The sequence below is a fragment of the Arachis hypogaea genome, chromosome 9, assembly GCF_003086295.3.
Source record: "Arachis hypogaea cultivar Tifrunner chromosome 9, arahy.Tifrunner.gnm2.J5K5, whole genome shotgun sequence".
NCBI classification, from domain to species: domain Eukaryota; kingdom Viridiplantae; phylum Streptophyta; class Magnoliopsida; order Fabales; family Fabaceae; genus Arachis; species Arachis hypogaea.
The window spans coordinates 104,528,328-104,553,354 of record NC_092044.1 but is presented as its reverse complement, the minus strand read 5'-3'; the positions used below and the strand labels follow the sequence as shown (position 1 = coordinate 104,553,354).

The window sequence follows — 25,027 nt, the reverse complement described above, 5'->3', positions numbered from 1 at the left end:
AAAAGATGTTTAAAAGAATGTACAGTTCCAAACGAGATACTGGCTGTCGAAATATAAAGGTCAATGAGAATATAAGTAGGAGGAAAAAGATTCTCTAATATAAGAAAAAATTTTAAAATAATAAAATAAAAATTAATTATCATTTTCATTCAAGAATAATTAGATTTTTTATTTATTTTACCAACTTTTTAGTTTAGGAGCTGAATGCAGAATAAAATAAAATTTATAGCGAAGTCTAGTAAGATATTCATAAAATAGTGGTTAACTGGTTATAGGTTCTATATACACAAATATATATAATTATCAGCTATTTCTTATGGAGAAATAATCCAATGCCAACATTGAGTTATGAATTGTATATCTATCATTAACAGAAAATTTGTGTCTTTAAGTGATAGCAAATGCATTCATATCTGCAATATATATAAAATATACAAATGTACAACTATGGTCATTATTAACAACAATTTTTTAAGATTCTAAGAGCAACTCTAATGCTAAGAAATAGAGTTTCTCTTCTGATATATGGAGACTCAATTACCATTGGAGTAAAAAGGGAAAGAAGACTCTTCATATGGATCAAAGTTGAAAATCCTTCTAAACAGGAACTTGTAACAACTAATAAAATCATGTCATGTGGTAAGTTAATAAAAAAATAAAAAATATATTAAATATATATTAAATAATTAAATTATAATTAATTTATTAATAATTATAATAATTTATTATATTAAATACTTATATATCTATTTAATTAATTATTTATATTAATTATTTAATAATTAGTTATATTAAATTATAATTAATATAAATAATTATGTTAAATCAATATCAAATATTATTTATATTGTTATATTAAATCATAATTAATTAAATTTATTTTACATAAAAAATAAATTTAATTTTTACATATTATAAAATAATTTTTAGTTGGATTATTTATTTTTATTTATAAAATTTAAAATATTAACCAAATTTAAGTTATTTATTTTAATATTTTATAATATTGAATTATTTTGAATTTATAAATTTAAATAATATTGTTATAAAAAAATAATTATTATATTAATTTTAATTACTTTAATTAATTAATTAAGTGAGACCACAATAGAGATTAAAGTTAGTTCCTTCTAATGGAAAAGAGAGATTCATTGAGTTTCTATTTATTATTTTTGACGCAAAAATTGATGTGGAGTTACTTTTTATGACAGGTGGGCCATAAATAGGAACTGAAATGAGTTCCCTACTAGAGATGATCTAAAAGCTTCTTGCCGTTGTTCATCACTCAATTCTTTAGGGAAGTCAACTAGAAACTTGACATGGAGGTCACCTCTTTTCCCATCGTTTTTAAGGGTTGGCATGCCTTGAGCTTCAATAACCTTAACATATCCAGGGTATACAACAGTATTCTCAAATGACAAAGTCAACTTCTCCCCTCCTAATATAGGAATTGGTAAAGAGCACCCTGTGAGTGCATCTACTAGAGGAATCTCAGCAGGAAGGTATCCAGGTTTCTCATCACCCTTGCCCTCAAATTTTATCTTTGTTCCTTTTCTCCATCCTGGCATCACTTCAATCTTTAAAATCTCAATCTCTTGGACCATTACCCTGTTGCAAAATTAGTTAATAGTTCAAATTTTAGAGACTAATAGTTTAAATATTTACTCCTGATTCCAGATGCAAAATCAAAACATACAAGGGGATCAAAATACATAAACTGGGGAGAAAACTAATCAAAATACATTATTTATATATAAATAAAGCAAGGAGATCAACAATCTTCAAGTAGGAAAAGAGCAAGAATGCTGAAGCAAAGCAGAAATCTTCAAATCAAAGCATCAATATTGAAAGCATTTGCACTTATGTAGTTATGTTAGCAAATGATAGATATCAAATACTGCAGTTTTTCGTATTTGTATCATGCCTAATTGCCTATAAAGCATACTATTTCAGATCTCAGATTGTGCTATTTCCTAAGTTTGATTTTATTTTTTCCTGTTTAAATTCCTAGTGCTTTCAAGCTAAATTGTGTTTGCATCTTTTTACCCTACATGTTGTCCATATTTCAGATGGGGATTCTTCCAAATTAGCAATGGCTACAAACTTATCTGGGAAGGAACGAAGTAAGAAAATCAAAGGGATAGTTGGGCCAAGCCAGGAAGCTTCTTGGCTGAAATCTACTTATTCGAAGAAGAAACCTGTGTTAGAAAGGCCAGCAAACATCCTTACCAGCTTTGATCAAGGTGATAAAAGGAATCTGGCGCCTGAGCTGCAAATGAGTATTGTCCCAAAAGACTTCTGTTTTCATGAATTAGAGAGTGTAATTAAAATCAAACAAGCAGAGGCTAAAGTGTTTCAGTCACGTGCTGATGATGCAAGAAGAGAAGCTGAAGGGTTGAAATGTATTGCCCTTGCAAAGAGTGGGAAAATTGATGAAGAGTATACTCAGTGAATTGCGAAGCTGAGACTGGGTGAGACAGAGAAAATGCATAGGCAGAAACTCGAAGAACTTCAAGCATTAGAACGAGCACATCTGGAGTATTTCAACATGAAAAGGAGAATGGAGGCAGACATTAAAGATCTTTTATCTAATATGGAAGCTACTAAAAGGAGTCTTGCCCTGTGAAGCTGACAACACTCTAGAATAGTTCTTTCAGGTAAATGTAATCTTCCATCTTATAATTTGTAGGTTTCAATTCCATCTTAATGTTATGAGTTACTGTAGTTTCTGATCCATAGATTGATGTATCTATCTGCTGTTGTAGTTTATTTGGGATTCAAGCTGCTAACCAAGATCTTGTACAGAAATTCCAACAGTTAATTACTCTTATTAAACAATTGGAATTACAAAAGCTATTTAAACTAGATTACTATTAAAACACCCTTGCAAGAATTCCCACTATTTGGCTGCATTTGCTAAGCAGAATTTTTCTACTTGTTCAGTCGAGGTAAAAGAATGCAGTTTGCAAATTTTTCATTTTGTTAAACATAAGAATAAGAGAACAGCAGAAAACTGCACATGTAACTAACTTGCAAGACATAAAATACACATTTAAAAAAGGGGGAGTTACTATTGATAGAACCAACTAACCTCATCAGCTAACACTTGATTGTTTTTCATTGCATTGAGCCAAAAAGCAGGTACTCCTTTTTCTACAAAACCAAATCAAAATGTTATCAGTGAATGAATTGAAATGCTATTTAAAGAAAATGTGTGATCTTGTAATTAGTACCTTCATCCTCTTCAGCACCTGCAGTTTTCTCCTCTGCTATTCCTTCAACTTCAATGACACCATTAACTATCTCAAAGCGCTGCATCCATTAAGAATTAAACAATTTGTCAAAATTAACAACTAATATCAAATCACATACATCAAACCAAATTACCCTAATTACATCAGCTTCAGCAACTTTCTGCTGATGAGCAGACTAATACCCTCGGATTCTTGTGGGCACTCTAATATTACTTTTAGATCAAGACTATACTCTAAGAAAATGCATGAAATGCCACTTTGATTCTAGACATATTATGTTTCAATACAAGGTTAAGGGGCCAATGCTTCATCCATCCTTCAAGCCTAAACAACTTCTACTTATGTGAGGTATACCACATATAAGAACCATTCCCAACCCAAGCAAAATGTGAACTTCTAAGTTTAAGTTAAGCAATCATTATTTCAGGCATTCAATAAGCCCAACAACACATGAAGTCAGTATTTTGTATTAACAACTTCTGGAGAGGCAGCAACTATGTATGAGCGTGAGAATCCATCAACCCAGTTAAATAGTTTCCAGTTAGTAGCAGAACAAGAAAATTACAAATACAAGAAATAGAAAGGGAGGAGCTCTAAATCGCGACGGAGATGGCTGAATAGAGGCAGACAATGGCGGAACGGTGGCTGAAAGGCCGCGGAACAGAGGCTCGAACACGCGGCGTAGAGGACTGAACAGAGGGCTAAGCAGCTCGAACAAGGGTTGGCCAAAAAGGGCAGAACAAGGGTTGGCCAAAAAACAGACGCAGAAGCTTGGCCAAAAAGGAGGCGGATGCGCGGCGAACAAGGGCGACGTTGCGCCAAAGCTGTAGCAGCGGCGGTGGCTGGACGTTGAGGAATGGCGACGAGAGATGGCTGCTTTGGTGCTTCCTCCAAGCTGCATCCGAGTTCTCTTCTGTCTTCTCTGCGTTCTTCAGTGTGTTCGTTCAGAGGCCAGAGAGAGGGAAGTGAGGGAGTGAGGAGGAGCTCGATGAGAGGAAGGAGGAGAGTGGCTGAGTGAGACTGTGAAAGAGGAGAGGCCAAGGAGGTGCTGCGCGTTTTGGTTACTGGTTAGGGTTCCTCTAACCAACGGCACCGTTTTGAGCAAATTTAGAAAATCGGTCGGGTCCCGGTTCAGTTCGACCGACCGGTTCTCAACCGGTTCGATGGTCCAACGACGGTTTCTAAATCTTTCGGTTTTGATATATGACTGATTTGTTTTTTATACCGGTTCACGGTTTGACCGACTGGTTCGAACGGGTTTTTAGAATCTTGGTTCGAACCGCTTTTCCCTTCGGTTCACAATTTGATCGGTTTGACCAGTCAGTTCGAACCATTTTTAGTTTTGCATTTTTCCCTTATTCCAAAAATCCGGCCAAGAGACGGTTCGGTTTGACCAACCAGTTCTTGGCTGGTATGCGATTTTTGAAATTGGGGGTTTTAACATTTGTCCGAGTTGTTTTTTGTAACGGTTCATGGTTTAACTGGTTCAACCGGCCGATCCGAACCGATTTTCAGAAAATAGATTATAACCATTCTCTCATGTTGTTTTTATTTTAAAATGCTTAATATATTTTAGTATCAAATTTTCAATTAAGCTTACAACACAGAAGTGGTTCAAGGAATCAAAATACTAGAGTGAAAATTAAGCTTCACCTAAATTCAACTATAATCGAACGAAAGATAGAAACATTAATTTTCAAGAAGAGTCCATAAAAAATATAGTGCATAATAATTTTTTAAGTAAAAGAGATGAAACTAACAAGTCTTAGTAGTTAATATAATCTAAATATGACTACATGACAATTACGATTATTTAATTTTTGTTTGACTCCTTTTGTTTATACTTATTGTAATTCCTTTTGTTTATACTTATTGTAATTCCTGGTAGCAGATTCAATGACATTACGCAGCATCAAGTTGTGGGGCCTTAGAATCAAATCCAACGCAAGTCACATCCTTGTACCATCATTAACCTGGAAAATATAAATATTTTAGGTTACCAACAAAACCATACACATTAGCAATTGAAGTACTATTTTTTTAGCAAAAAAAAAATTACATTTATTGTATAACTATACGTCTTTTTGTAGTTTGTCATCCAGGTTGCCACCCATACCCACAATCATTACTATGTTAAATAAGACGCGGTTAACTTATGCAGATAAAAATTTGAAAGAGAAAAATACAAATACAAATATTCTTTACGAGCCAGGAGCTTGTTCTCTTGTTTCTATATATAGGCAAAATATTTGGAAGATATGCTCAAGTATGACTCGTTTTATAAATACAACACTCCGTTCAGGTCAAGGATATTTGATTTTGCATTTGTGGATATGCTAGAAACACGAGAATTGGAATGAATATTTCTTTTACATTTGTGGATATACTTGATTTAGAAAGAGATCATTGACAAAGGGACTAACCAATCTCACGAAGTTAAATATCAAGACTGGAATGAATATTTCTTTTGTTGAGAACCTCGTAGCTTTTTGAAAAAATTATTAGGTATTCATCCAAGGTTAAAATGAGAATAAAATTAAACATAAAATCGAGAGAGATAAAAATAAAAAATTATTAAAAAAATATATATTATACTATAAAAGATTTTAAAAAAGGAACGTTATTTTCAAATAATAATTAAGGAAGAAGCCAAATAAAGGTGCAACGGCAGACAAGAGAGATTCCTGATACATATTATTTCTTTTGGTTCGTTCATGTGAAATTGTGAATTGCTATAGTTTTGTGTAAGTTTATTAAGTTCGATGAATTAAACTATTACTAAATAATTTAGTTTTCAGGGTAAAATATTGTTTAGCAAATAATTTGTTGAAGCTGCTGTAGGGATTGTTTAATAACAGATTGTCCACATGCATCTATAACACACACACACACACAAATTTAAAATGCTAATATATATCATGTAATTACACAATCAATAATAATGTTTCGTACAAGAAGCTTAGCTCTTTTTATAAAAACTATTTTAAGTGAAAAGTTCAGCTACGTCAACATTATTAATTAAGAAATATTTTTATAAAATATACAAAATTTTAATTTTTTTAAACATTTATTCTATATTTATTAAAATAAATAGATTTAATTTTTTTTAAGAATAGTCTTAATATATATTTTAAAGATATATAGAAGTTAATTTTTCAAAGAAATATTCTTATAAGTAATAATGATAAAGTGATCCATATTATTTGTTCAAATCAACTTGATAACAAAAAATTACACATGTAATGAAAAATTCTTAGGTAATCTAAGAATAAATTAGTGTTTTTGTTCTTATAATTAATTGGCTTTCACATTAATATTATAAGTTTACCATTATTTTTAATTTAAATGAACAAATATTAATAAAAATAAAATTATAAATCTTAAATTCTAAATTCTAAAATTTAAACATTAAACTGACAAAATAATAAATAATACACAGCGAGATTATGCATTTGCTCTCTTACACACAAAATTTTCATATCTAGCTAAGTCCCATTCACATGCATGTCCATGTGCATGTGATGTATTCTATTGATCTAAAGATAATGTCCTTACTTTACCACTTTTAAGACAAGGACCATAACTAATCTTATTTGATAAGTACAGAGATTCAAGCAATTAACTTACCGTGCGTATCTTACATTATCCATAGATCTACAATTTTCAAATCCATCCACTTGCTTAGCTTACTTAATTAATTGATTTCATTTTCTTCTTACTAAGTGAACAAGAAAAATAATGGGCACCAAAAAGATAGCAATATATAGCGAGCTTCAAAACCATTGTTGTGTTGTTATTCCAGCAAACTTGGTAAGCATGGGGACAAGTTAAGGGAGGTTACTGGTACTATGACAGTGGGGTGGATGCACCTCTACTGTGCTTTCGCCGCCCTTGATCCCAACACCTTCCAAGCCACCGTCAAGCGCCGGAACCCTAAGTTGTCCCGCAAGGCCTTTATAGATTCCACCATCCGGCTAGCCAGATCCAACGGCTTCGGAGGCGTGGATCTCGACTGGGAGTACCCTTCCTCCGCGAATGGCAAGCAGCTAATCTAGAAGATTCTAGAAACACCGGGAGAGCGCCGTTGCTGGATCTAACCAGATATCTTCGTTGCAGTATTACCCTATCGCCGCCATTAACGACTACATGGACTGGAGGAGTGTACTCGGAATTGCCGCTAATAATAATGGATTGTTTGCTCCTGCTGCTGACGTATAGGCAGATTAGAGATTTCATAAACAATCAAGTGTATCACTCAGCTTATGTGACTAATTATTGTTATGCAGGGAATACCTGGATTGGTTATGATGATACTCAGAGTGTCTCTGCTAAGATCACATACGCCAAGGGTAGAGGAATGGTTGGATATTTTTCATGGCATGTTAGTGGGGATGACACCTCTTCCACCCTTGCTACAACCGCTTAGTGTTTTCTCTTTTCTCAATCAATACATACTAATATAAATATCCAAACATTTGTTAATTAATGATTTTTAAATAAGATAAATTTTGATTGTTTTTTGTTATTATCAAATATGAAATATATATGGTTTAATTATAATACTTGGGATAGCAGCTTACGCGGAGAGCAACAGGTATTTGTGTTTCATATCTTGTGGTCTTGTGGGTGTTTTTCTTTTACATAATCATAAGCAAGCCTTTTATTATTATTGGAGGCACATTTTATTCCTTTGACTTAATATTTATTAGAGAAATACTTACCTGATTCACATTTTTATATAAAAATAATATTATAAATTTTTAGATAATTAATTAAATATATTTAACTAAATATATTAAATTATTTAATAATATTTTTATATAAAAATACTATCATAAAAATATCCACTCATTTATTATTTCGTTTCCTCAATATAATAATTAAATGAAGTTTCAAGTGTTACCACTCAACCGTAAAAGTAAATTTGCAAAGAAATTAAATCTCCTACCAAAAAGCAAATTAATAAATAATAATAGTTACGATACATATACAAATAATAAGTTTAATTATTTTTCTAATAATGTATGAGGAAGTACATATTCTATTAATAAAAACAATGATGCTCAACATTAATTTATCCAAAACTCTCCATCAATCCTTTAATAATGCACCAATTAATTACTTAATTAGTAAGAAAACAAGAATGAATATTATATGGAGAATAGATGCTTTCTAGTAAAAAAAATTAGATGGTATTAATTGTAATCTTTTATCTTTTATTATTCTCTTTTTTATATTTAATTTTAATCCCACTTATATAATTAATAGTAAAAAATATTTTATTTTTTTAAGTGTTAAAAAAATTGAAGAAGATCTATTTTTGATAAACTGGTGCGTTTCTTTTCTCGTATTTTCTGCATACATATAAGACTCTTATTGGTTGGCTGATATACACAAATATATTTTAAGCCATGTTTAGTTAATGGAAAAGTACGAGGAGTCAATGAAATATTTATACAATGTGTATAATGGAAGTTTATGGAATATTAGAAATATAATTATTAGTGTTATATTTTTTCATAAGCGGAAGTTTTTTGGATGAATGGTATCATGACATGATTTTAAAACACTGGATCTAAAAAGTCAAGAGTTCTTGGTGAATTCCAATGTATCATACTAAATAATAATACGACACCAAAAAAAGTACTAAATAATAATAGAGAGAAAAGATCTTGAAATCTGAATTTGTTTATTTTAACTTAACTTGTTTATGGCTGTTAAGCACGTACCACGGATGTCAACTAGTGTATGTAGCTTCTCTCTTGTTAAGAGAACCTCAGAGATAGAGTGATCGAGTACTAGAGTGGCAAGCTGAATATTTATATTTTCTTTATACACAAATTACTTCAACCAATTTTATTTGAATAATTATAAATAAAATAAAATACATACATAATACGAGATACTATATAGATTATTGAACATTTTAACTAACCACTTCAAATACGAAAGAATAAGGAGATAGACCCGGTCATCACATTTGAAACATTCCCACACCGCCAATTATCCTTGAATAACAACAAATTAAAAGGTAATAATAATAATAATAAAAATGAAGCTGCTCTTCTGTCCAATTCTCCTTAAGTAATAACCATGCATCTACCTTTATTTCTCATCGCTATTCTATGTTCTTCCAGATTCTCTTCTACCAAGCACACTCTTGGATAAAAGCTGGTTACTGGTTTTACGGTTTTCTAACATAGAAACTTCTCTCTACACTCACCTCCTATGCGCTTTTGCTGATGTCAACGCTTTCAACCTATGAACTTTCCATCCCTTCCGATGCTGCAGCATCATTTCCTTCTTTCACAGCCACTCTCAAGCACACCAATCCATCTCTCTCTACACTTCTTTTCATTGGTGGTGGTGCTGCTAACTACACTGTCTTATCTTCCATGGTATCAATAACACTCGCTAGAACCTATGGCTTCCAAGGCCTTGATCTTTCATGGGTTTCTGCTAACACTACCAATGACTTGAAAAACATGGGACTGCTCTTTCAAGAGTGGAGAGAAGCTGCAAAATCTGAGGCAATAAACTCCACCAACAATAATAATCAAAGAACTGAATTTTGATAGGGAAGAACAGATGCTGGTGTATGAGTACATGCGAAACAAAAGCCTTGACTACTATCTATTTGGTCAGTAATCTTCACTTGTCTAAACGCTAAATGAGTGAATATGTAACATATTGTTTCAAGTTTTGATGTTTTAGTAGCTGCTCATATAAATGATATACGATCAAAGGATAAATTATGGACAAGACAATTAACCAGCATTTTGATCCATGAATTGCTTCTTCTGGATTGGAGCAAGCGTGTAGCTATTATTGAGGGTGTTACTCAGGGACTACTTTATCTACAAGAATATTCTAGATTAGAGATATAAAAGCTAGCAACATTCTGTTAGATGGTGAGATGAAACCAAAAATTTCAGATTTTGGTATGGCAAGAATATTCTCAAAAGATGAGCAAGAAGCAAACACGGCCAAGATTGTTGGAACATAGTAAGCTTTTTATTGGACTTAATTAAAACATTTCTTCTAGAAGATTTTTTCTTTTCATCTAGCTTTCTAATACATCATATTGCTTTTCTTTCTCTAATGCAGTGGTTATGTCTCTCCTGAATACCTTAAAAAAGGCTTGTATTCAGTAAAATCCGATATGTATAGCTTTGGAGTTCTACTTCTGCAGATAATAGGTGGCAAAGTAACAAGATATTATGGCGAGCACGAAAACTTAACCTTGATGGAATATGTAAGTAAAGATACTATCTATAGCATGTGATTAATGTTTTATATAGTTTCGTTTGATTTTAATGAAGAAGTCCATGGTTGTGACTAATGAGGAATTGGTTTCTTCAGGCTTATGAATTGTGGAAAGAAGGAAGAGGCACGGAGTTTGCGGATTGAGGTGCATACAAATAGGTCTATTATGTGTGCAAGAAGATGCCAATGACAGGCCTTCTGTGTTGGAAATTTCTTCTATGTTAAGAAGTGAAACTATTCTTGCTACAATAAAGAAGCCAGCGTTTTCAACAGAAAAAGATATCCAGGAGCAAGGTGAATTTGTTATGAAGCAAGAACATTATTCGGTTAACGAAGCAACACTGTCTCAGATTGTAGCAAGATAGTGCTGGAAAAAACTTTTGGACGTGTAGTTTTTTATTTTCATTCTTGTACAATGGTCAGTAATGTTCATGCAAAGATTTGCTTACAATTCTCAGTTTGTTGATTGATTGGATTGGACTAATATTAGAACTTTCACAAAAATTCTGAATTAAGACTTAACCAAATATCCAAGAACAAACTTGCACAAGAAATTGTCCACATGTGTACATGATTTCAATTAGAAAAATACATTAAATTCAACCAAAAAAAAAAAACTAGAAATGTTAGGGGACAAACATTTTTTCCTTGCGCTTAACTTGCATTTGAACCAATACTAGTTAATTTTTCCATTTTTCATTCAGAAGATGAATCAAAATTTCCTGTGGCCAATCGGGACTTCACGTTTGTTTGACATGCTGCGATCTAGCATGAGCAAGAACAAAGACACATGATGCTACCAATCCCACCATGTAGCCACCTATTGCTCCATAGCTCACACAAATAGGCCATTCCTAACAAATAATGGAACATTATTAAGATCATGATGGCCAAACAGATTAAAAATAGTTTTAGTATGTATAAGAGTAGTGTTACATCTAAAGTGAACTCTCTTCATAGGAATAGAAGAAATTATAGACACATGACCAGTGGTAAGTAACTTGTGAGTTGAGATGGGAGAAGAGTTCATAAAAAGGAGATTACCTGCCATGGCCTCTCCCAGTCAAGTGGCATTGGCCAAGCCCCAAACCAGCCCCCAATAACTGCTCCATGAGCTGGCAAACAAATCAAATACTCTACAGATCCATTTGGCCTAAATGTGAATACAAGGAGAGGGGGGAAAATGTAAGGAAAATACAAGAATGTCTGTGTGCAGCATGGTAAGAATGTTTTTTCTCTTTTGTTTTTAATGAAGAAACATGGTAAGGAAACAAAAAATACAAGAATCATACTGTGTTTGTGCAAAGATCCGCTTCCAATGAGCCCATGATGAACCAAGAACACATGATGCTGGAACTGTCTGTTATAGTACAAAATGTGAGTTTATACACTTAATTTATACACAATCACGAGCCACAGGCCTAAAAGAAATCTGGTAATCATACATCTGAAAACTGTTTTCAAGAATGCAAAGTATCCCCCACAAAATCAATGGACAAAAATACATTACACCACACAAGTCAAATATAAAACAACAATTGAGTAGTCTTCAAGAAGATGTAAAATAAGAAAATGGTAATAAAATAGACACTCACTGTGAACAATGACATCATAAGAGACCAATTTACAGTCTTTGGGAGAAACCTGAGTGGCGGAAGTTAGAATTATATAAAATACCACACATTTTGCTTCAATTAGAATATACATACATACTTTTAACCCCTTATTTCCTCCTCAACAGCAATAGCGTTGCAGTCTTATGCAGATTGAAATAACATAAAACAAAAAACTGTATATACCACTTATTTCACATACTGAAATGTGACAGGTGCCCCCAAAGCAATAGCTCCTAAACAATTTAGTAGTGCCCCTGTAATAAAAACAGTGAATCAGTTAGCTTAAAAAAAATTAAAATGAGTCAGCAAAGAAAGAGCACAACACAAATAGGGATGAGGAAAATACACAGGTAAAATAAAAATGAGGAAAGGATTCTTAATAACTTTGTTTAATTTTAACTACTCTAAAAAAAAGCAGTCTGGTATACAAGTACCCCGCATTAATGCAGAATCCGGAGAATGGCTGCATCCAAAGATTGTAATATATGCAGCCTAACCTGATAATCACATCAGTGGCCTTTACACGGCTTGAACCTATGACCTTGATTTAACTACTCTAATGCCAGAAAACACTTTTATGGCTCAATCTATAATACATTGACTGCCCAAAAGAAAACTATTTCAGGTTATTGAAGGAAATAACAGGCCAGCAGTGCAGTGGCTGTGAAGAAAAACTCAAAAAGGATGGTACAAACACAAAAAGCAATGACATCCAAATTGATCAAGAACAAAGACAAAAGAGGAAGCATAAGTTTCAACTAACCTATTGGAACTGCTAGCAAGCCACGTCCAACGGCTCGCAGGTACTGCACATGACACACGAAAACCAAACACTAAGAAATTAGATCCTCCAGACGAGGAAACCGCATGTGCTCGAAATTGCTGTATTATTGGTAAATTAAACAACAAACATATATAAAAAATATAGAAAAAAATATTTTAATTTTGAAGTCCAATGAACATGAATTCCCAACTACATTGTTATCACTATCAAATGAAGATAAAGGCCTTTTCCAATTTTTTTTTCTTTTTCTTTTTTTCTCATATGCTTCCGACTAAGTTCAGACAATCATATAAGGGGGAAAATTTTGAAGAAAATGTAAGCTACCATGCACTGCCGGGGATTCTGTCGATAGCGACTGTAGAGAAGGATCACAATTGGAAGCTCCACAAGCTGGGATTTAAAAAAGAAAAACGATGCAGAATAAGGCAATAAGAAAGTTTTTTTTTCTTCCAAAAAAAGGAATCAACGGAGCATTACAAAAACATTGAAAAGAGAATAACTAAGGAGGAATAGAAGGTACCCAGATGAAGAAGATGGTGCGAGAAGGATCAGTGACGAGGTCTATAGAGAAGCCACTATTAGCTACATAGAACGCTAAACCTAACCCCAAAACGGAAGAAAGTGTGACGATGAATGCCTCTGAAGGTGAGATTTTCGGTGGCAAGGGGGCATCTACCGTTGAGGGTTTAGTTACCGTCGTTTTCTCTCTCTTTTTCCGGCGATCCATGGAGGAGAACACTGCCACTCCGGGATCCAATGGATCGAAATTCGAAGCTGTAGTGTTAAGGAATGTTGACTTTTCTTGGGCTTGGCCCATACAATTAAGTTGGGCTTTTAATGTTCACTTTACTCTCGCAAACCATATTATTCCACTCACTCAAATATTACTGTCTAATCCTTTTCTTGGGCCTAGGCCCCGTTTACTACACCAAAAAAAATTCCACTCACTCGCTCACCTTATTCCAAGATCCAAATCATCTTATTACATTCATTTGACCACATTCAAATAAACAAGAAGGTCCTAAGTCCTAACGCATGACCCTCACTCAGCAGGAGAGCGAGTTCTCTCATTAGGAGAGCTTCTTAGAACGTAAGGTTCTAGTGGATCCCGTACTCTGATATCATCTCTTTCAGCAAAACCAACCTACAACAAGAAAATATTTTAGGTTAGCTATAGATTTTACCCACATATAACACTGAATCATCAAGTATTACACACCAACACTCACACAACTAGCATATCTACACACCACACATAAAATACACAGCACAAAAGTATGGCAACCTTTGGTTTGGAACCAATAAAAGGAAAAGTGATTGCAATCAACCAGAGAATAGAAGAGGAACACAAATCTGACTGCTTCAACTTGGTGGGCAAGATGATATCGGATAAGGAACTAAGTTTCAAGGTGATAAGGAATGCTATTATGGGGTTATGGGAAAATCCATAAGCAGTTGTTATTTCGGAGGTAGGAAGGAACAAGGTCCTTATCAGCTTCAAAGATCAGAGGAAAGGGCTTCAAATATTGAAGGGAGGACCATGGAGTATAAGAGGGCAGCTAGTTAACTTGCAGATGTGTAACCAGAGGGAGTCCATACATGAAGTAAACCATGATAGAATAGAGTTATGGGTGCATATGCATGGGTTTCCACAGGCATATCTCAACAATAACACTGCAAAAATCATTGGAGCCAAGATGGGAATAACAATGGAAACAGAGGATCCAAGAAGCAGCAATATGTTGGAGAAATCATTTCTCTGGGTGAAAGTAGCTTTGGATATAACCAAGCTGAAAACCGGACCGATCATCAAACCGCTTGTTATTGATTCACTAGTTTATTGGTCTAACTGGTTTAACCGTGGTTCAATCAGAAAAACCGTTTTATAATAAAATAATAAATAAATTATAAATAAACACTAAAAACAAAAATAGGACAAAAATGATTTTCTATTATTCCACAAGGCCTATTGATACCTGAAAAGGTATTTACCCTTATGATTATCAATTTGTCATTCAGTTTGTTACTAATCGAAATTTAAGAAAAAGCTCCACTGTTCCCCACTACATTGCCTTAACACAAATCCTGGAATACACAATGCTCTCTTAATTCCAAATTAAACTTGAAAAGTCCAAAATCACACCTGTATTCAAAAGATAAATAAATAAGATAATCATATTCTGCTACACAGAGAAGCCTGAACAGGAGTGATTAAGATAAAAGTTAATATCAAAGTGGTGCTTTACAACCCTAGACTACTTACAGCCATCAAAAACTGCTAAAATTGACATCAGGATGTGTAGCATCATGTAATTCACTCAAATAAATCCTATTGGAGAAAACTTGAAAGTTGAAACCAATCCAAAAATTTATAGTACAACATAATGCTTCTCAATGTAGCTAGACTAATACAGAAAAGTCACACAGTTTAGCAAATCATTATTGCAAGCCAGTCTTCTGAATAGGTACTCTTATTCCCATTCCTCCCAGCAACCACTAATGTTGAGCATTCAGGACTGGCAACAGCATTGAAAGGGAATATGACAGTAACAGTTTCTTGCAAGTAAGGGAATCATACATGCCACAAAAATCCCCCATAATGATAATGGAAAAATCACCTTCAAGATATGAGAATAATCCCCCTTGCTGGACCAGTTTAGTAGTGATCAAGTATATATCACTTCATTAAATAATGGTATTAGTTACTAATACAATCTATTAAAACTTTTTGGTAAAGGAACCCAATAAATCCTACAAAGGAATCAAGCTGAATCTCTTCTACAATAGCTTTCTACAGGCAGGGACAAAAATAACAAATTTGAAAGGTGAAGGGGTTTCTGGTCGGGAGGGTTGAGGAGGAAGGGACTAAAAATTAACAGAAAGAAAACATATAATAATTAACCACCTGAAACAGACTTACATATTATCAGAAGACACATCATTAGACATGAACAATTCTCAGCAACGAAATTCCAAGCAGTGAACAAAAAGAAACCCAACATGCACTATCCTTCTCTAATTTACCAGACAAAAACAGAAAAATAGAAAAACAAAGTAATCCACCTACTGACGGAGAATAGCAGAACAGAAAAACAACAGAACCAGAGCTAATCAATAATCAAATAATCACTCAATACAAAATTAAAACCACAAAACATTCAAATTTTCAATAATCATTCGATGATTTTTAAGCAAAGAACGAAGAACAAAGAATGAAAAAAAATGAAGTCATTGCCTTCGTTCTAAAGCGCGACCGAGTCGGAGACCACGCGACGAGCACGACGACGAACGGCGGCAAAAGCGTGGCTGAGCAAACGAAGAGAAGACGGCGGACGGCGAATTCGAGAATGGAAGTTGCGCTTGGTGAATGAAGAGAGGGGTTGGAGACTCGGGCTCGACGCCCAGACGAAGACGGTGGTGTTGAGCGCCACAGATGCCGGCAGAAGAGCGGCGGTGGGGGAGGCTACTGCTAAGGTTTCTTTTTTGTTTTGGATTTTGGGGGAAATAGATTGAATTGAAGACTTGAGGAGTGAGCTGCGTTTTTTTCTTTTTTTTGAAAACCGGCCTGGTCCCGGTTCGATTTGCCTGGCCGGTTCAACAATTTATAAGCGTTTTTTTTTACGGTTTTATGTAGAACTGAACCGTAAAGATGTTCGGTTCACGATCAAATCGGTTTATCTGACCGATCTAATCTGATTTTTAAAACCATGGATATAATAAGGTCACAGGTCAGGCTTTATTCTTAACAGGCCTGGCCTGTCATATAGTAAATTGGCCTGAATTTGACCTGCAGTTTGTTATAAGCTTTTTTCAAAATATTAAGTCTGACCTGGCCTAAAACCTGTTAAAAAGCTTGCTAATTTTTTTTTATAAAAAAATATTATTTAAAAATAATATTTTTTAATAGACATATTTATATATAAAATATTATATTTAATATTTATAAAAAAATTTAAACTTTAAAGTGTTTAAAATATACAAAATTATTTATATAATTAAATATAATAAATTTAAAATATCTTATAATTTTGTTAATAATAAAAAAATTATTTATATATGTAATTATGTATTAACAAGTTCAGGCAACTTGACAGGCCAATAAAGCTAATTAGTAAGTCTGAGCTTGGCTTATTAACATAATAAGACTTTTATAAGAGGTTAAGTTTGTGCCTATTTTATAACAGGTCAGGTCAAGCCAGGTCAAACACAAGCTAGACTGCAGGCCTCTGACAGACCGCTTGACTTTTTTCCATTCCTAACCCCTAGCCACTACCAACTGGGTTATGGCTGGCCAAAGAAAGCTTACCAAATACCTGAATTGAATTTAAGTATAAAAGAATTTAGGAAAGCTACTACTGTTTAAAGTGTAACTTATTGGAACATGGGAAGAAGGACTACAAGAGGCCTCAAGTTATGGCAAGTTGAGATCCAAGTAAATCAAATATTTAACTGACCTTGGAGTTAACAAGGCGAAACCGCTCATGTACAAGGAAGCATAGAGATCTGGGAAAAAAACTTCAAACAACAAAGTGAAAGAAGAAGAGGCGCGTGCACTCAACCTGATTGGAAAGGAAGGTGAGAATCTACAGTTCTCAGCTGATAGTGTAGCTGGTGGAATGGGAAGCATTGGAAAACAAAGAGGGAAGGAGGTTGCGCGAAAATCAAGGAGATGGAGTAGCGCAAAGTCATAGTGCAGAGGAGCAAGTAGGAGAAGGTTCGGAAAATCAGCAGCTGAAAGGATTTATGTCAGAGAATGAAGTTTTGGAGCAGTTAGGAGAATTGGGAAGATATTTTTTGAAGTTAGGTGAGTTATAAACAAATTTTAAGAGGTAATAAGAAAAAAGTTAAATAGAAAGGTTGGGAATAAATGAGCCAATAGGCCCATTAAACCAAAAAATACAATCTACATGGAAACTGAGCCAAACCCACCAAAAGATAACAATAATGGACTACACATGGTGAGGACAATTAAAGGAAAGACAAAGCCCAGAGTATATAGGGACAGCAAAAACAGGCCCTACTATAATGCAGATATTGAAGGAGAAATGAGAAAGAGGGGGCTACAATTAAAGATAATGAATTAGCAGAAAGCAGGAAAAACAGAAAACAATTTGAGGATCGAAAGGGTAGGAAAAGGAAAGCAAATATGGAAATTCAGAGATAAGATGAATGCATAATGGAAGGACGGGAATATGATGTAAAAAATAATGCACTGTAGTGGCAACAGAAATTTTTATTCTGAACTTGACAAGTTCTCAGCCTTCACCCAAACAGTTAAGTTCCAAAACCCAACCGTTTCAACGCTTCTATCCATCTGGGCTGGTTTTCTCAATGCTAAACCAATCTTCTCATAGAAAATCCTTCATTCATTCTTCTATTACAACAGCAAGGTTACATGGTTTTCAAGGCTTAGAACTTAATGGAGCATCCCCAGTACCGGCTTCGGAGCTTGCCGATTTCGGGAAACTTCTGGAGGAGTGGCGAGCTGCCATAACTTCTGAGGCAAGAAACTCCAGTAAACCAGAGTTATTGTTAGTGATGGCGGGTTACTACCTTAGACCTGCAGAGGAACTTGGATTGGGTGCATTTTCTGGCATATGATTACTATGTTCCTACAAAGAACAATATCAGCTTTGTATGGTCCAACTAATTGGGACAACACTGATTCTGGTATCAAAGAATGGAGAAGAAGGGGATTCTCATCTATCAAGCTTGTAATTGGGTTGCCTTATCATGGATATGCATGGACACTTGTGAATCAAGGGGAGAATTGCATCGCGGCACCAGCATCAGGACCTGCCATTACAAGGGACGGTTCCATGGGTTATAAGTTGATAAAGAGTTTTCTTAGAAGCTTCGGGAATAATGGTGTTGTTTCAAGATTTAATAACACTTTTGTGGTGGATGAGTTCACAGTTGCAGCCACCATTTGGGTTGATTTTGATGATGTGGATTCAATCAGAGCCAAAGTTTCTTATGCCAAGGAAAAGGGACTTCTTGGCTACAGTGTGTTCCAACTTGCCAACGATGACAATCAAAAAACATTGCTCAAAATTGGATGATGATCATGTTTTTCAGCATAGCAAATAATTGGTTGTATATTCGTGGTGCTGTGTGTACAATGTTCTTCCTAGTTTCTACAATAACATTTTCATCCCTTCATTTTGTAACAATATCCTGCAGCTCAAGAAGTAGATGAAGATCATCATAAGAGGAGGTTGTTGATAACTGTCATAGTTCTGTTGGGAATAGTGTTTTGCTACTGCCACAGAGGTAAGGATGAAGCAAAGTAACACCCTATTAATCATATCACAAGATTGACATATTTTGCAATTTCTCATTCTTTTGTATTTTGCAGGAACCGCAGCCACCATTACAAAAGCATTATACAAAATAAGGAAATGTTTATCAGGAGCTGAACAAGATCATGTAGAAGGGAATTGTTCTGACTTGACTGCATTCAGTTATCTCACAATCAAAATGGCAACAAATAACTTGGAGAGGGTGGATTTGGCACGGTTTATAAGGTAAAATTTGAATACTTCAGGTTTTTCATTTCCCTTCAAATAATGCACTTCTGCTTCTGTTTCCTGGAAAATAAACTGTCTTTTTTACCCCCATTTCTTCTGCTCTTGGATAACTAGCTATTCATATACTTATATGCTAATATTTTTAGGGAAAATTACGAAAGGGGGAGGAGATAGCTGTGAAAAGAAGGCCTAGAAGAGTTCAAAAATGAAATCGCGCTTACGGCAAGATTACAACATGTGAATTTGGTTAGACTTCTGGGTTACTGCACAAAAAGGGATGAGAAGATTTTGATCTATGAATACCTACCAAACAAAAGCTTAGATCATTTTCTCTTTGGTCTGTTACATTACTTGCCCCCCTATTAAGTTATTACATGTATACCTTATTCTTTTAGTCTTGCTGGAAAACTCGATCAGAGTTGAAATCAGAGTTTATTCTAGACTGTGTTTTTTGCATCTATATTCTGTAGAGTAATAATTCAGAATTAAACTCAATGCAGATCCAAGGAAATCAATTCTTTTAGACTGGAGCAAGCGCGCCAACATCATTGAAGGGGTTACTCAAGGCCTTCTTTATCTCCAAGAGTACTCAAATTTCACCATAATCCACCGAGATCTCAAAGCCGGTAATATTTTATTAGACCATAATATGAATCCCAAGATATCGGATTTTGGGATGGCAAGAATTTTCAGGAAATATGACCTTGAAGCAAACACAAGCAGGATTGTTGGGACATAGTATGTAAAATTAGAACTGATGATGACTTATCATGCTTAATCCTTCATGTCTCTAATGAGTTCATACTTGTTTTTGCAGCGGTTATGTAGGAGTTCTTCTGTTGCAAATCATAAGTGGGAAGAGGACTTCATGTTACTATGGACCACATGAAAATATGAACCTGTTGGAATATGTAAGTTATTAGATTATATATTTTATTTTCTGTGACTAATATTTGTTTCTTGTGTTATCATCCACAAAATGGTTTTGATTCATCATTTCAGGCATATGAGCTGTGGATGGAGGGAAGAGGGGTGGAATTTTTAGACCCTTCATTAGATGATACAACATCAGCATGTAAACTCATGAGATGCATGCAAGTAGCTCTTTTGTGTGTTCAAGAGAACTCTGCTTGGATTTGGTAACTCCCTTTTGTTCTTTGATTTTGCCAAGAGCTTTTTCTTTTTTTTCTTCCGAGCTTTCACGTGGGTGTTGGAAGAGAGAGAGATGAGAGAGAATAGAGAGTTTGGTTTCAATGATGAGGTGATATGGTTCAGAAACAAAGGAAACTCATTCTCTTTAGTTAGCAATCAAGTGAATGGGCTTGACCACTGATTTAGATTTGTAATTGTTCTTGGGCCATACTCTTTCTTCCCTTCTTTTCTATAGTTCAGCCACTCATTCTTTGGATTGAGAGTTGAACAGGTGTCAATGGCAGGAAGGTAGAGTGCAACAAGTAGCACATAGGATTTTTTGTAGGTAGATGAAATGTATGGATTGAGAGGAACAGGCGCATATTTAATAACAAGAAAGTCAATGTACAACAATTGTTTCACAAATCTTTTACCAATTATAGAGAGTGGAATAATGTGAATTTTTTTGTTATTTATGGTAATGCCGAAAGTAACAATAAGGATTGTGTTCAGGTTACTTTATTACTTTGTAGTTTGAGTCTTTTGTTTTGTGTTCAAAAAAAAAGAGCGATGGTATGAACACTTATTTAAGTTGAATCAATGTTGGGCTTAACTAGTTTGTTGGGCCTATTTTATCAATTTAATTTCTAACACAATTAACAAACTAATCACAAATATAATTGATTTTTTAACCCAATAATAATGTTTAGTCATTATCTATAATATATTGTTAGTTCTTCAAACTCAATAATCTCTCTCTTGATGACAAACATTATGAAATGAATTAAAAAAAATTAAAAAGAGTTTTTGAAACTTCTCTTTGACATTTTCTTTTGATTTGAAATTCTCCCTTTCTTTCGATTACTATACTCTCTAAATGTGAAGAATAACTCTTTAAATGTTTGTATTTTTCAACACCTGATATCAACAAAGCTCACATAAAAATCATGTCAAACATCCAAAAATTACAAACAATTTTATATATAAGAGAACCTGTTTGATCATTAGTTAAAATTTACAAGGCTATTTATTTGTTAAAAACAATCATCATCTTAATTAAATAAAAAAATTTAAAATTAAATTATTTTATCTTTATCTTAATTAATTAAAGAGTTATTCTTCACGTACAAGTGTTTTCCCATACAAGTCATACAAGTAATTTATATTCATGCGTTTTTACATTTCTCTCCGTGCCTTTTCTTCTTCTTCTTCTTCTTCGAAATTTTTTTCTCTCGTTATCGTTGTCATCAACACCACATCTTTCTCCTCCTCCTCTTCCTCCTTTTTTCATTGAAATTTTTTCTCCTCTTTTCTTTTTCTCTTTCTCATCCATCATCAGTTATCTCATTGTTAAAGATAATAAATAATTCAGGTTCAAATTGTCAATTGAATCAGAACGAAATTAATTATTGTTTTGAATCCAATCAAGTGGCTAATGTGTGGTTCAATTCAGAAGAAAAAATATAACATTAGAGGAAACATTTTTCTGCAGCAAATTTTGGTATAATACAAAGATATTTAGGTATAACAAGAAGATATTTGGGTGTCTTTTAATAATTTTTTGGTGTATTTTTATTCTGATAAGTTCTGCATAATTCAAAACTCTTCCTTTTCTTCCTCCTCATCTTCTATTGCTTCTTCTTTTTTTATTTATCATCATCACCATCTTCTTCTTCTTCTTTTTTATTCATCTTTTTCTTTTTATTTTATCTTCTCAAGTTTCTTTTTATTTGACTCTCTTAACAAGAATAAAAACAAAAAATCAAACAAAAAAGAAGAAGAAACACATAATGCTGCAAAATTATTTGGAAGAGGATGAACTTACATTCATTTAAATAAAAGAAAGAAAGAAATAAGAAAAAAATAAGAAAAAAATGCAGCATTAAAGAAAATATTTTCTGTATTTGTAGCAAATTTGGATGTAATACGAAGATATTTGGGTGTAACACGAAAATATTTGGGAGTATTTTAGGAATTTTTAGGTGTAATTTTATTATGATAAATGCTGCATAATTTAAAACTCTTCCTCTTCTTCTTCCTCCTCCTCCTCGTCTTCTACTGATTATTCTTCCTCGTCTCCTTATTTCTTTTTCTTATAATTTTTCTTGGGAGAAAAAATCAAACAAAGAAAAAAAATACATAATATTACAAAATTAATAGAAAGAGGAGAAAAAAATGCAGCAACAACAGTAATAAAAAAACAATGAAAATGAAACACGCGAAGAAAAAATGAGGAGAAACGCAAAGAAGAAGGAGAAGAAGAATGAAGAGGAGAAGGAGAAGAAGGAACGCGAAGAAGAAGTGTCTTCCATAATGGTGAGTGAGAGCGCGCTTTAGAAACGGTTGAGTGATGCGCGTATTATCACGCTGAATGTAGTTTTTGTTAGACTTGACTCAACTTGTAAGTGTGTGTTTGGATTTCATTTTGTAAATGGGAGTTTGTATAAAATTGATTTTACAAATTTGATTTTGATGAAAAGTAAATTTGTGTTAAAATAATTTATGTTTGGTAATCTTTACATCAAAATGGATTATAGTAAAGTAAATATTGTTTGGATTACACTACTTAAAATTACTTTTAGATAAAAAATTACTAAAATAGACATCAACTTAAATAATTTTTTATATTATTTTATTATTTTAATTTAGATATTTAAATAGATATTATTAATTAATTTTATAATAAAATTAATATTTACTTACTAAAATAAAAATAATATATAAAAATTGGTAAAATATATTTTTATATCAAAAACAAAAGTAATATATAAAAAATATATCAAAATATACTTTATTATATTATATTACTTATAATTTTTTAATATTCTCGGTATTCTTTTATTTAATATTATTTTAAACTATAAATTTTAATTATAATTAGTTTTTTATTTACTTTGTTCTTTTTTAATGGGATTAATAATTTATATTATAACAAAATTATAATAATAAATTAATATAAAAGAATTATACTTACAAATTTTAACAGACTCAAACAAAAAATAATTTTTTTATACAAAATTAAAAGTAAAAATTTAATAAAAAATATAATTATATATTTAAAATATTTAAATACTAAAGAGACTATAAGAATATAAAGGGTAGAATTGATAAAAATAAAATAAATTCAATCCTAACGTAATTTTTTAAATGTAGAAGCTACAATTTTACGTTGGCGTTTTAGAGAAAAAAAATACCTAAACATAAAGAGAAAGCGTCCAATGCACTCAAACGTACTTCTCTTCTTTCTAACACTAAACTAAATATAGTCTAAGACTTGTCAGCCAAAAAAACTTGTATATATAGCATAATTCTTAATTAAATATAGAATCACAATGAAAATCGAAATTGCCTTTTTTTTTATTGAAGAAGAGGCTCGCACATTTAGTCTTTATTTATTTTTTATAACGCAGATAATTATATAAATTATTTTTTATGACAAATAGGGTTTAAATGAGAATCAGAAAGAATTTCCCATTGAAGTTGCTCATTCCTATAGTTTGGTTCAGATAATGGTCTATTACCATTCACATATTTTTATACAGCCATAGTGAATAATAAATTTATGAAGTTGAAATGTAAAATGTGTAATCTTAGTTCATATTAATGTAAAACTGTAATATTTGCCAATATAGTGTAATTATTTGTGCTATGTACGTGATAAAATTGAAATTATAATTTTAAATTATTTTTTAAAATTAATTTAAATTATAATAATTTGATTAATAAAAAATTAATATGTTATGCATTGTTTGTTTTTTTTAAATTTAGTATTAATTAGATTAACTTTAAAATAGTTATTAATCGATTTTAATAATCTACTTTTTTCAATAAATCATATATATATATATATATATATATATATATATATATATATATATATATATATATATATATATATATATATATATACTGAATGTAATTAATAGTTAAATCTACCCACAAATATATTGGCTATTATCACACTCTAAAACAAATTAAATATAAAGGCTATTAGCACGCACTTATAAATCTATAAAATCGCACTGTATTTAGTTCGTGTAAGGGTTTATTTATCAAATAAACTTAAAATATAAACAAAAAATATTTATAAAATGGACCTAGCATCACTTGAAAGAATCATGAAAAATAATCAACTTACCTTATCATCCATAAGAACAATTTCTATGTAAGTCGTGTTGTTCTTGTCAAATTTGGATGAGACTTTTCATAACCTTATAATTCTTGCCTTTATTTTTCAAACTTTTTCATTACATAATCTATCATAGGTAATACTGTTGATAGAATCGTAGTTAGTATCCTTTAGGTATAAAAAATAATAAACAGAAGAAGTTTTATGTCTGAGGTACGAATTTTCTAGATGATAAATAATTGTAACAATTCACTATTAATCCTTATATATATATATATACACACACTAATTATACAAGGTAATAGTTAACAAATATT

General features: G+C 32.6%; 3 protein-coding genes and 1 pseudogene across 13 annotated transcripts; 2 read left to right on the top strand and 2 right to left on the bottom strand.

The window, feature by feature from the left end:
* Nucleotides 1–1,128: 1,128 nt before the first annotated feature.
* Nucleotides 1,129–4,335, bottom strand: LOC112711445 (uncharacterized). Of its 6 annotated transcripts, none has more exons than XM_072203367.1 (6): nt 3,820–4,324; nt 3,234–3,312; nt 3,092–3,153; nt 2,410–2,533; nt 2,230–2,298; nt 1,129–1,608 (listed from the first exon to the last, which is right to left on the bottom strand). In XM_072203367.1, the coding sequence occupies exons 4-6, from the start codon at nt 2,517–2,519 to the stop codon at nt 1,203–1,205; spliced, it is 585 nt and encodes a 194-aa protein (XP_072059468.1). In that variant the 5' UTR covers nt 2,520–2,533; nt 3,092–3,153; nt 3,234–3,312; nt 3,820–4,324; the 3' UTR covers nt 1,129–1,202. The 6 variants fall into 5 exon arrangements, 5 of the variants coding, with proteins under 5 accessions (XP_072059468.1, XP_072059467.1, XP_025619890.1 ...); XM_072203366.1 differs by having other exon boundaries at nt 3,234–4,335; XM_025764105.2 differs by lacking the exon at nt 2,410–2,533.
* A 2,730-nt stretch (nt 4,336–7,065) lies between these two features.
* On the top strand, nt 7,066–7,697 carry LOC112709412 (class V chitinase-like). Its single transcript, XM_072202131.1, has 2 exons — nt 7,066–7,299; nt 7,332–7,697. The coding sequence occupies exons 1-2, from the start codon at nt 7,103–7,105 to the stop codon at nt 7,678–7,680; spliced, it is 546 nt and encodes a 181-aa protein (XP_072058232.1). The 5' UTR covers nt 7,066–7,102; the 3' UTR covers nt 7,681–7,697.
* A 3,263-nt stretch (nt 7,698–10,960) lies between these two features.
* Nucleotides 10,961–17,737, bottom strand: LOC112711442 (PIGF/3-ketodihydrosphingosine reductase fusion protein). 6 transcript variants are annotated; one of them, XM_072203363.1, is made up of 10 exons: nt 16,156–16,431; nt 14,913–15,063; nt 13,441–14,064; nt 13,245–13,310; nt 12,900–12,942; nt 12,336–12,390; nt 12,116–12,164; nt 11,813–11,880; nt 11,565–11,673; nt 10,961–11,374 (listed from the first exon to the last, which is right to left on the bottom strand). In XM_072203363.1, the coding sequence occupies exons 3-10, from the start codon at nt 13,735–13,737 to the stop codon at nt 11,261–11,263; spliced, it is 801 nt and encodes a 266-aa protein (XP_072059464.1). In that variant the 5' UTR covers nt 13,738–14,064; nt 14,913–15,063; nt 16,156–16,431; the 3' UTR covers nt 10,961–11,260. The 6 variants fall into 6 exon arrangements, with proteins under 6 accessions (XP_072059464.1, XP_025619885.1, XP_072059463.1 ...); XM_025764100.3 differs by lacking the exons at nt 14,913–15,063; nt 16,156–16,431 and adding an exon at nt 17,480–17,737; XM_072203362.1 differs by lacking the exons at nt 14,913–15,063; nt 16,156–16,431 and adding an exon at nt 17,375–17,646.
* A 244-nt stretch (nt 17,738–17,981) lies between these two features.
* On the top strand, nt 17,982–21,042 carry LOC112709411 (uncharacterized; annotated as a pseudogene).
* Nucleotides 21,043–25,027: the final 3,985 nt, after the last annotated feature.

Coding starts and splice junctions, on each gene's coding strand:
- LOC112711445 (XM_072203366.1), bottom strand. CDS start 2,519: ATGCTTGAAGTTCTTCGAGTTTCTGCCTATGCATTTTCTCTGTCTCAC. Junction 2,299..2,409: donor TTTTCCCACTCTTTGCAAGG/GCAATACATTTC, acceptor TCATGAAAACAG/AAGTCTTTTGGGACAATACT. Junction 1,609..2,229: donor TATCACCTTGATCAAAGCTG/GTAAGGATGTTT, acceptor ATTTTGCAACAG/GGTAATGGTCCAAGAGATTG.
- LOC112709412 (XM_072202131.1), top strand. CDS start 7,103: ATGACAGTGGGGTGGATGCACCTCTACTGTGCTTTCGCCGCCCTTGAT. Junction 7,300..7,331: donor TCCTCCGCGAATGGCAAGCA/GCTAATCTAGAA, acceptor AAACACCGGGAG/AGCGCCGTTGCTGGATCTAA.
- LOC112711442 (XM_025764100.3), bottom strand. CDS start 13,737: ATGGGCCAAGCCCAAGAAAAGTCAACATTCCTTAACACTACAGCTTCG. Junction 12,165..12,335: donor GGGGCACCTGTCACATTTCA/GTATGTGAAATA, acceptor TCCGCCACTCAG/GTTTCTCCCAAAGACTGTAA. Junction 11,881..12,115: donor TTATGATGTCATTGTTCACA/GTGAGTGTCTAT, acceptor GTACTATAACAG/ACAGTTCCAGCATCATGTGT.